The sequence below is a fragment of the Hemibagrus wyckioides genome, linkage group LG19, assembly GCF_019097595.1.
Source record: "Hemibagrus wyckioides isolate EC202008001 linkage group LG19, SWU_Hwy_1.0, whole genome shotgun sequence".
NCBI classification, from domain to species: Eukaryota; Metazoa; Chordata; class Actinopteri; order Siluriformes; family Bagridae; genus Hemibagrus; species Hemibagrus wyckioides.
Window position 1 is genome coordinate 23,908,990 of NC_080728.1, and position 11,992 is coordinate 23,920,981.

The following is an 11,992-nucleotide window of genomic DNA, read 5'->3' on the forward strand; positions in this document are numbered from 1 at the left end:
CCGTCTCTTGCCAGGGCCGGATGTCAACTTGCTCTTGGGACCTGGGGCATCGCCATAGACTGCATTCAGGTGAACCTTGGAAGCCTGCTTTATGGGCCAAAAGCATCAAAGGGGGGACTATAAGAATCTACAGACTGCCTCAACCCAGATTCCACTCCACAGTACACATCTGAAAGAGCTCATTCCCAAAAAGGCTTACATATCATACAGAAATATGTTTAATTCAAATCAGTTTATCTTTATGGTATTTTTACATTGGCTTAAAGCAGCCTTACCAAACATTTAGAACACTTAATTCAATTGATTATTAGTATGGGAGCAGCAGCAAGACATCAAGGACCATCACTGAACAAAGAGTATATGTGACCATGATTACCATTTAGTATTGCCTGACCATCTGGGTGATAACACCTATAACAACACCTAGCCAAGGTTTATGTGACCGTGATGACCATTTAAGGACATCCGGCTAGACGACTATCACCCAGCCATTTGGGGGATACTCAGTTCTTACAATAATTTACATTTAAAGTGAAACTCATTTAATTTACAGACAGGAAACACTGTATAAAATGTTTGAGCAGGATTTGTCCTGCGTTCTTTTTGACTCTGATGGACCCAAAGTACTTTATATATTTTGTAACTGCGACGCTGCAATAAACTTCTACATTAAGATCTTCGACGCCCTTATTGTGTTATTTTTTTTTTTTACACATTTTTGAAGCTTATTGATATGCTAACTACAAGTTAACCTCAAGTGGTTTAAAGAGCAAATTACTTCATTTAAATTAGTGTAAAAGAGGAAATGATTAGACTTAAGAGCTAGTGTGATATGAGCCATACTTCGGTTTAAGAGATTCTCTTAGCATCTTTCTGACCATCTTCTACAATACTAATTATACTGTAGGGTCAGTATAAAAATGTTGTAGAAATGATAGGATGCTGTTCTGCAGATGTTCTTGATTGATTTTCTCAGCCTTCGATGCTATGTCAATTTGAAAGGGTTTTCTCTAAGCCTTCTTTATATGCAACAGGACCTCCATCTGATCTTGTATAATTTCAGGGAATTAACAAACATTTTCTGATTAATTTCATTTGTATAATAAAAAAAATCGATAGATCGGCCCTTACTGACCTCAAAAACAGACGATTTTAATACGACACTCATTATAAATATTTGGAATAGGGTCAAATATAACAAATATTGCATTCTAACAAATACACATACCTGATTTGGTGGTGGTGGAGGTGGTGGTGGTGGTGGTGGTGGTGGTGGTGGGTGTAGCAGTGGACATGGTGGATATGTCTGTATTCACAGAAAGAAAAACACTTTCTATCACACAATAAAAATAAAGTCTCCCTGAATAAGGTTTATGACATGCTGATCAGTGTTTTACAGTTTAGGGTCTGAGCTTTCAATCAAACATCTAAGATTCTAAATAAAAGTTATCAAGTCTTATCACTGAGACAGAAAGCTGAAAAGTTAGCACACCCCTCTGACCTGCACAGGAGACTCCAGCATGAGAGCAGTCAGTGTGGTTCTTCAGGGAATGATGACAGTCCCACAGGTGAATCTCATCCCCTCGAAACTTCACTCTGTTCATCCAGATAGTCCCTTCACCAGAACCCAACCAAACATTCCTATCAGCACTCAGCGCCGACCCACAGCCCAGCTGTCTGCACACCACCTGAGCGTTCCTGATGTTCCACCGATCATCACAAACGGAGCCCCACGTAGAGTTATGATACACCTCCAACCTCCCAGAGCAGCTTCCCTTTCCTCCACTCAGCCTGAGAGACCAGTGCTCTACATCACACACATCACACAAGAGGAAACACACCAACACTGAATAACAGCTCCAGTCACACAGCTCACTACAACACCATGATCATCTCACCTTATATTATACTCAACATGGTCTAGTTTAACATAAACCTTACAGTCAATATCACAATGTTTAGATTGTTGTGTTCTACAAAAGAATATTAACCAATAATATACCAACTTTATTAAAATTCAGGTGTTTATGTTAAAGTGCTTAACATGAATTAATTTTTTTGTAAATACCTAAAGTAAAATATTCTGTCATAAACAAATACAAATTCAAGGAACTACTGTACCAAAATCTTTATATATCCTTACTTGAGCAGTGTTTCTGAGGGGGGATTGAAGAGCACTTTTCTTGTATCTGTAGAGACGTTTCATCTTCTGCCATAATAAGAGGCATTCATTAGTAAAATATTTCACATGCACTTTTAGATCTCTCAGAGCATGCAGACATTTGGTATAACTGTTTTGTGAAATTAATTTTTTTATGTTTGTAACATGTTTGAGCACTTTTCATAAATAAACATTTACAGAAACATATAAAACCAGAAGAGATCTGATCTGATTGCACCTGTGCAGGTAATACGAGCCACTTCATCATGATTATCACATCTGTTCTGTCCCCAGGGTGAAGATGGACACTGCCACAGATTAGAGTCGTGTTTCCTACATTTCAGTTCATCCAGCCAATTAGGAGCAGATTTTACTCGTGCTTCAGTGTTTGACAGACTGCCTCGTCTTCCACAGTTCAGCTCTCGACACACCATGTTTACCGTCTCATCATCCATCTGATTGTGACACACATTACCCCAGGTTCCATTGTAGAACACTTCCAGATTCCCCTCACAGCCCTCTGAGAGTCGGATCTCTTTAAACTCTGGAGAGAGAAGAATGACTGAGAGTGAGACTAAATTTATTTTATAAATAATTGTTGATGTTGTAGAGACTATCATTAATCTAGCCATGGGGTCACAGTCCACTATCATTAATATACTTACAAAATTGCACAATTATAAGGTTAATAAACCTCTGGTGCTTTATTTTGTAAACATTATGTTTGTGACACATTTCATTAACCATTAACCACAGTGTTGTTTCACCCTTTCTAACTGTCAGAGACACTGAGAATCACCTGGGTACCTTTGGGTGGGCGTGTGCACACATTAAAAAAAACTTCAACAAAGTCACAAAGTGACCTAAACACCAGGGATCAAAAATACTGAGAAATTGTACTCAAGTAAAAGTATACACTATAATAAACTTACCTGTTTAAAAGAATCTGGATAAAAAATACTGCATTCTCAAAGTAAAGCAAAAAAACTGCTTTAAATGTATTCATGTGCATGATTAATATTACATAATTTCATCATTAAGTAATTAGAAGTAGAGTTTTCTGTAAGTAACCAATATTTGCCACTAACAGAATCTGATTTGCTGCTTAGTTAAAAGTCTTACTACTAGTCTTATCTGGCATTGGTTTAAAATAACAGACTTAAACATCAGCAGTTAACAGTAACAAAGTAGCTGTAAAAATAACCTGGAATTCATGCATTCTAGGGAGGTAAAGAATATACCTCATTTCTTTTAAACATTTTATTGAGGTAGGGCCATGGGCACATGTTCTCAAGTTCCATACCACAGTGTGGTGGATTCTACGTCTTCACACACCGATGGCTCTTCAGTCATGATAGACTCCTGAATTCAATTCAATTCAATTGTATTTTTTTTAATTCAATTGTATTTTTTTGTTAAATTGCTTTTAACAATGGACATTGTTTTAGACTGAAGGTATTTTATACATTTTGGAGGCTACAAGTTTGATTTGGTTTCCTTCATTAGTTTTTAGTCTTGTCATCTACCTAAACTACCTGCACTGTCTATATATTAGTTGTCCATAAAGCTTCTGTGACAGGACCCTGTGCGAATCTATTTAGAGAAAGTTATGGTCAAATGCATCAATAACCAGGATACAGTTCCTGGAGTACTAGCATTCCTACAAGGGCTGCTGTACAGTGGAAAGTATCCTGACCGCTTCTTTTCTCTGCACCTGTCTGATCCATCCTGATGTCCTACTTCTGGTTGGAGTCTTATAACTTGTTGGTGCTCACTGTTACTGAGGATGGCCCCCTATGAACTACCTGGAGATACAGTATATGGGACTGGTGTGGATAGAACCACTTGGAGACTGGTGACTTTGAACTGCAGCTGCCTCTGGCTGGGTTATTAGAGGTAAACTTTAAAAATAAAACTTTTTAAAAAAACACTATTTATAATAAACGACTGTTGGATAAAGCATCCCCAATAAAATACGAACACGTGTAGACACTGATACACAATTATGCACAACATATAACATATAACATGGAAATAAAACATATACATCAATCAATCAATCAACATTTATTTGTATAGCACCTTACAACAACCTAAATTGAACCAAAGTGCTTTACAGCGTTAAAAAGGTGATTAAAACAATGTCTATGTAAAATGAAATTGAAACAAAATTACAATGAGATATACAAAACACAGAAAATGATTATAAGCCAAAAGCCATTTTAAATAAGTGAGTCTTGAGTTTGGCTTTAAACAGAGGCAGGTCAGTAATAGTACGCAACTCATAAGGAATTGTGTTCCAGAGTTTAGGACCGGCCACTGCAAAGGAGCCATCACCCCACTGTTTGTATCTCGACCGAGGGACCTCTAGTATGTTATGGTCAGCAGAACGTAAAGCTCTACTTTGTTGGTAAAAGCTTTCTGTCTCACACAAGTAAGAAGGTGCCAGGCCATTGATTGAACTAAAAACAAACAGCAGAAGTTTAAACTGTATCCGGAACTGTACCGGAAGCCAGTGGAGGGAATACAGGGTTGGTGTGATATGATCATATTTACGAGTATTAGTCAGCATACGAGCCGCAGCATTCTGTACAAGTTGCAGGTGAAGCAGACGAGCTTGAGTGACTCCAACATAAAGAGCGTTGCAGTAGTCTAGCCGGGAACTAATAAAAGCATGAATGGCTTTCTCTAGATCACTCCGACTCAGAAAGGGCTTGATCTTCGCGAGGAGGCGAAGATGGAAAAATCCTGCCTTGACAACAGAGTCAATGTGTAGCTGGAAGTTTAAACTGGTGTCTAAAGTCACCCCCAAATTTTTGACTGCTTGGCTAAAATGAGGGGCTGGAGAATCAAGACCAGCAGCAACAAAACTGGGAAGGTTGGAGGTGCCAAAAAAAATTACATTCTGTTTTACCCTCATTCACACAGAGACAATTCTGTGACAGCCGGAGTTTGATGTCATACAAACATCTGTGGATGGATTCAAGAGCATCAGAAGAATTTGGCACAACTGGCAGATAGGTTTGTAAATCATCTGCATAGAGATGAAACCAAACATTGTGCTTTAAAATAATCAACCCTAATGGCAGCATGTACAAAGAAAATAGAACAGGGCCCAAAATGGAACACTGCGGAACACCAGAGGTCAAAGGGGCTGGGGAGGAGGATAGTTCACCAATCATAACAGAGAAAGTCCTATTTGATAAATATGACCTAAACCATTGCAGTACGGGACCTTGAAGGCCAACTTGTTGTGCCAGGCGCGTCAGAAGAATCGAGTGGTCAACAGTATCAAATGCAGCAGTGAGGTCCAACATAACAAGGTTTTTTAGAATCAAGGGACAAGAGAATATACATATCTAACAGGTTTATTGTCAGTCATCACACTGTACCTGAGCAGACGACTCCTACGTCCTCATGGTGTCCACATTCACCCTCTTCACACAGCTGAAATCTGCAGTTCCACAGGGATGTCTCGTTCCCCTCACACTCCACCTCATTCAGCCATATGGACCCAGTTCTAGGACCAAACCAGGCTGGTATGTGGGTACTGAGGGCCACTCCACACTGCAGCTGTCTGCACACCACCTGGGCATCCTCAATATCCCACGAGTCATCACACACTGTCCCCCACGAGCCGCTGTGGAAAACCTCCAGCCTTCCTGCACAGTCTCCCCCAGAACCAACCAACCTGATGGAGCTTTGGGAGGGCTTATAGATACCTGCAGTGTGGCAAAAAAAACGAAAAGGTCAAGTGATTTATCTACATTACATGAAAGTTGAATTACTCTGTATATTTAATAGGACATTAAAAAGGTCTTGTGAAGGTATTGTGCTGTACCTGAGCAGGTGATGTAGAGCTGTTCCCCAGAGCTGCAGTTGACAGGTTCAGCTTGTGCACTGCTGCAGTTCCCCAGATGATCTTCACTCCCAGAGCAGCTGAAACCCGTTACACACATGTGTTTGTGTTCAGTGGTGGATGGAGAGGAGCGGTAGTTCAGCACAGAGCCACAGCCCAGCTGTCTGCAGAGCACAGACGCCTCAGACAGACTCCACGAGTCCAGGAGAACTCTCCTCCAGTCCTGCCTGAAATAAATCTCCACCTCCCCCTGACACTCTCTCCCTCCAGACAACCGCACTCGCCCCTCATGAAACACCATGGATGATCCTGAAGCAGAAGAACATCATTTAAATATTCTAATGAACTCTGACTTTATTCAGTAACGTGGTGTACGTGATGTTAATATCTCACCATTACAGATGACTCCAGCGTCGTGTTTATGAGAGCATGCAGCTCGACTCCATGATGAGACACCACATCGTGATAGGTGTGTCTCCTTCCCCTGACAATCAAACACATCAGCCCAGATGTGGCCACTCCCCTCCCCAAACCAGTCCACCTCCACCACAGCCACAGCACTCCCACAATCCAGCTGTGCACACAGAACATCTGCAGCTCTCATATCCCAGCCTACAGCACAAACTGTGCCCCACTCACCGAGGTACTGGAGCTCCACTCGACCAGAACAGGAGTCCGGTCCGTTCACCAGCCGCGCCTCTGTGTGACCTGAACAAACAGCCGAGAGCTCAGTGAAAGAGGAACATTAACACAGGCACCTTAAAGTTTGATGGACAGCTATGTGGTCTCTATTTAAACAGAAGTTACATCATGATACTTAACAAGAACATATTAATCCCACATCGTTGTCATGGGAACAGTGTGAGTGTTTGAGTGAAGATGATGTTGGACAGAAGGTAATGTCAGATTCAGTTCCTCTACACTGAAGCTCCTCTGTCCACACCTGACCCTCCCCTCGTCCAAAAGCAGCTGATCCCAGAACCTCCACAGGAATCCCACAGCCCAGCTCTCGACACACAACCTCTGCATCCTTCTGGTCAAAGTCAGCATCACACACTGTGGACCAGGAACCTCCATGAAACACCTCCACTCTCCCAGAGCACTGGTGAGGACCAGCAGTGAGTCTCAAAATCTGACCTGTGTTTTATTTAATCGTGTAAATTTTGTGTAAATTTTCAACAAGACAGAATATCAAGAAATCATTTAAATGTTATAAAATATTGTTTCAAAAATATTTAAATAAAATTAAAACAATCATTTATAATATATCAAACATAATATACATTTATTTATTGGTATAATTCAAATCCGTCAATTAAGTCATAATAACATAACTAATTCCAATGTTTGTTCTAAATACAGAAGTTTACCTGAGCAGATGACTCCAGCATCTTCATAGTGACTACAGCTAGTCACCCTATTTAATGACCCACACTTCTTCAGTGTCGACTCTGATCCTCTACAGGCCAAATCATACATCCAGATTGGTCCTGATCCTGGTCCAAAGTGAGCAGAAACCAGTGCATTTACAGCCTCCCCACAGCGCAGCTCTCTACACACCACTGCAGCATCGACCTCATCCCAGTTATCATCACACACTGTTCCCCACTGACCATCATGAAGAATCTCCACTCTCCCAGCACAGCGACTTCCACCATTCACCAACCTCACACTGTCTGAGAGAGAGAGAGAGAGAGAGAGAGATTTTTTTTTTTATATTTACTCTTTCTCTTTCTCTTTCTCTCTCTCTCTCTCTCTCTCTCTCACACACACACACACAGAGTCTTATGTTAGTTAAGTTGTTTTTTCCTCACAATAAATCATGTCTAAACTCTAAACATTAATCTGGAGCTGATTGTATAAGTGACGCCTCAGAACAAACCCTGAGGATGATGTGTGTACGCTCATGTACAGCTTTTTAAATTCTATAAAAATCAAACACTTTCACTGTTTATAAAGTTACAATCAGTCCAGGAAAATTTCTGACATTTCCTGATTAAAACTTGTCCCTACAGTTAAAGTGAGAAGTGTGTGATGTTTTGGTGTGAATAATCAGTGTGAACTTACCAGCTGCTGTGAGTGTGAGTGTGGATGAGAGAAGAATAAAAGTCAGACAGATTTCCATCTCCCTCCTCACTGTACACGATGTGTTCACCTCCACTCACCCAGAGAGACTGAGAGAAGTGTATCTCCTCACTCAGCCCCCTACAGAGAGACAGACAGAGAGAGAGAGAGACAGCCAATCACACTCACTGTTACCTTATTAGAAAGATGAGAGGAAATCATCACACAGCCTCAATAACAAATCAGACGAGGCATCTTTCACTTTCTCCATATATATCAAAATAACGTCAGCACTGATGAACAGAGCTCCGCCTCCCGTCTCTGAGGTGTGTGTCTGATGAACAGAGCTCCGCCTCCCAGCTCTGAGATGTGTGACTGATGAACAGAGCTCCGCCTCCTGTCTCTGAGGTGTGTGACTGATGAACAGAGCTCCGCCTCCTGTCTCTGAGGTGTGTGACTGATGAACAGAGCTCCACCTCCTGTCTCTGAGGTGTGTGACTGATTAACAGAGCTCCGCCTCCTGTCTCTGAGTTGTGTGACTGATGAACAGAGCTCCGCCTCCTGTCTCTGAGGTGTGTGAGTGATGAGAGTCGATCACATCACACACTGATTTCAGAGAGAGGAAACACTCGGCTGTCGTACAGCATTAATGCCTGACAGCTGCACAGAGCAGATACACACACTGATAAACCACACTGTAACTACATCAGCTAAACATCCCTTCTACACACACACACACACACACACACTCACACACACAAAGACACACACACACTCACACACACAAAGACACACACACACACACACACAAACACACACACACATACCAGATATTAATCATTACATTATAACATGATTTAAACCATTGTTAGACTTAAACTGATGTTTATAAATGTTTTCACTAATAATTTTAATTTTTTGACATTTTACAAATTCTGACTATATTCAAGAATTTTTACCATTTCACTTGTAATTAGATATTTATTATTAAATACACACATTTACTCTGGTTTTCAGGATTATAAACAATAATAATTGTAAAAATTGATTATTATTGTTGATTAAGAACATTAAAACTTTCCATCCACTAGATGGCAGTAAAGCATTTCCAAAGTGAGATTTCTGTTTCATGAAATGTTTATTCTCTTAACTGACCTGCTGAGGGCGCTGTTAGGATGCTGCTGGATTATTATTATTATTATTATTATTATTATTATTATTATTACTGATAAACTGCTAAATATAACAATTATGAGAAATTATAGAAGTGATAAAATACACAAACAAGAAATCCACAAGAAAAAGCCCATAAAATATAAAGCCATAAATAAAAACACAAACACACTGTGGCATTAGTGCACCAGTCATTGTGAATGTAAACACAGAGAGCGCCCCCTATCTTCTTCCAGGAGTCCCTTGTTCGGTCATCATGGTGATCTGAGTGACTGATAACTCAATATCCGTGTCGGGGATCATAATAAAAATAAGCTCAATAAAATATCCTCCATTTTGTGTGCAGGTGACCGTACATTATCAGGAAGATGCAGACAGAGAGGGTTTGTTCAGGTTGCTCCTTATCCTGGTCTGTATCCTAGAACATCAGCCTCTCTCTTGTTTCCTCTCCCTACACCGCCTTCTCCGCCTCCCTGCCGGCGTGGTGATCCACGGAGCTGTCGGTGCTCTGATTAACTCAGCAGGAATGATATCAGAGTCTTGGGAAGTGACTTTCTCACAGTTTGTTCCCATTTTTATAAGTTCCTGACCGCTGATATGGTCACATAAACTTTACAGCTGTTCTTCTTCTTCTGGTTTCATGGAGGGTTTCGAACCAACTTCATAGCTTCATACCGCCACCTACTGTGATGGAGAGTTCTGTTCTGTTGTTTAAATGGCGGTTGGTAAGCCAGCTTTAAGGTGTAAATTCCGCCACCTACTGGATTGGAGTATGGAGCACAACTTCTGTGATGGAGTGTGAAGAGAATGAATTCTATATTTCTCACCTAATCCCTTTATCCTATATTTTAATCCACTGATCCTAATAAATATCATGATTGCATTCATTTGTTTTCAGCTTCTCTCTCTGTAAACACCTTAAGGTTTCTAATTTAACCTCATCACCTCAGTGTTTTTCTTTCAGGAAGAGCTCCAAATAGAACTGCTTAAGGAACCGTAACGATCCAAAACCATTGGGGAACTTGGTGAAAATCTCATTTCAAACGTGACAGGAAGTATGGAACGGAATTTCTGCAAAGAATTTTTGGAATATGACAGCAGGCCTGAATAAACCATTACACAAATTCAAGATTCAAGATTGAAGAAGCTTTATTGTCATTTCAGCCACATATATCTGACGCAGTACATAGTGAAATGAAACATTTCTCCAGGACCTGGTGCTACAGAAACATACAACATAAAGATCAAATAGGAAAAAACAACACAGAGCGAGGACAGAAGTTTTGTCCTAGACACATAAAGTGCAGAGTGCAACTAGGTGCAAACAGAACAAAGACGAGACGAGACGAGAAACAGTAGGTACAAAAAGACAACACAAAAACACAGGACACAGCACCGAAAGATAAAGAACATGTGTAGTGAAATGTAAAAAATAAAATAGAATAAAAATGAAATGATGTACAGAGTAGCAGCGGTTGAGGAAGTGCAAATAGAAATAGGCATAAATATAAATATAACAGAGAAATGAAATAATAACAGGGTTTGAGGTAGTGCAATAAGTACTGAACAATATAAGCTATATAAGTGTGTGTGTGTCCACACAGGTGAAAGAGAGAGTGTGTGTGTGAGAGAGAGAGAGAGAGTTTTGTACAGTTCAGTCCTGGGTGTTGAGGAGCCTGATGGCTTGAGGAAAGAAACAGTTACACACTGTGGTTGTGAGGCCCGAATGCTCCAGTACCTCTTTCCAGATGGCAGGAGGGTGAAGAGTGTGTGTGAGGGGTGTGTAAGAGTGTGTGTGAGCGGTGTGTGGGGTGTGTAAGAGTGTGTGTGAGGGGTGTGTGGGGTGTGTAAGAGTGTGTGTGAGGGGTGTGTGGGGTGTGTAAGAGTGTGTGTGAGGGGTGTGTGGGGTGTGTAAGGGTGTGTGTGAGGGGTGTGTGGGGTGTGTAAGAGTGTGTGTGAGGGGTGTGTACGAGTGTGTGTGAGGGGTGTGTGGGGTGTGTAAGAGTGTGTGTGAGGGGTGTGTGGGGTGTGTGTGAGTGGTGTGTGGGGTGTGTAAGAGTGTGTGTGAGGGGTGTGTGGGGTGTGTAAGAGTGTGTGTGAGGGGTGTGTGTGGTGTGTAAGAGTGTGTGTGAGGGGTGTGTGGGGTGTGTAAGAGTGTGTGTGAGGGGTGTGTGGGGTGTGTAAGAGTGTGTGTGAGGGGTGTGTGGGGTGTGTAAGAGTGTGTGTTAGGGGTGTGTAGGGTGTGTAAGAGTGTGTGTGAGGGGTGTGTGGGGTGTGTAAGAGTGTGTGTGAGGGGTGTGTGTGGTGTGTAAGAGTGTGTTTGAGGGGTGTGTGGGGTGTGTAAGAGTGTGTGTGAGGGGTGTGTAAGAGTGTGTGTGAGGGGTGTGTGTGGTGTGTAAGAGTGTGTGTGAGGGGTGTGTGTGGTGTGTAAGAGTGTGTGTGAGGGGTGTGTGTGGTGTGTAAGAGTGTGTGTGAGGGGTGTGTAGGGTGTGTAAGAGTGTGTGTGAGGGGTGTGTAGGGTGTGTAAGAGTGTGTGTGAGGGGTGTGTGTGGTGTGTAAGAGTGTGTGTGAGGGTTGTGTGTGGTGTGTAAGAGTGTGTGTGAGGGGTGTGTGGGGTGTGTAAGAGTGTGTGTGAGGGGTGTGTGGGGTGTGTAAGAGTGTGTGTGTGGGGTGTGTAAGAGTGTGTGTGAGGGGTGTGTTAGAGTGTGTGTGAGGGGTGTGTGAGGTGTGTAAGA

At 41.6% G+C, this 11,992-nt stretch overlaps 1 protein-coding gene across 1 annotated transcript; it reads right to left on the reverse strand.

The window, feature by feature from the left end:
- Positions 1–1,253: 1,253 nt before the first annotated feature.
- LOC131370095 (deleted in malignant brain tumors 1 protein-like) lies at positions 1,254–8,145 on the reverse strand (the record flags this gene model as incomplete). Its single annotated transcript, XM_058417183.1, has 10 exons — positions 8,088–8,145; positions 7,391–7,696; positions 6,843–7,157; positions 6,414–6,728; positions 6,003–6,329; positions 5,554–5,883; positions 2,400–2,705; positions 2,144–2,209; positions 1,502–1,807; positions 1,254–1,306 (listed from the first exon to the last, which is right to left on the reverse strand). Coding segments are annotated over exons 1-10 (2,382 nt in total), but the record flags the coding sequence as incomplete, so codon positions are not given.
- Positions 8,146–11,992: the final 3,847 nt, after the last annotated feature.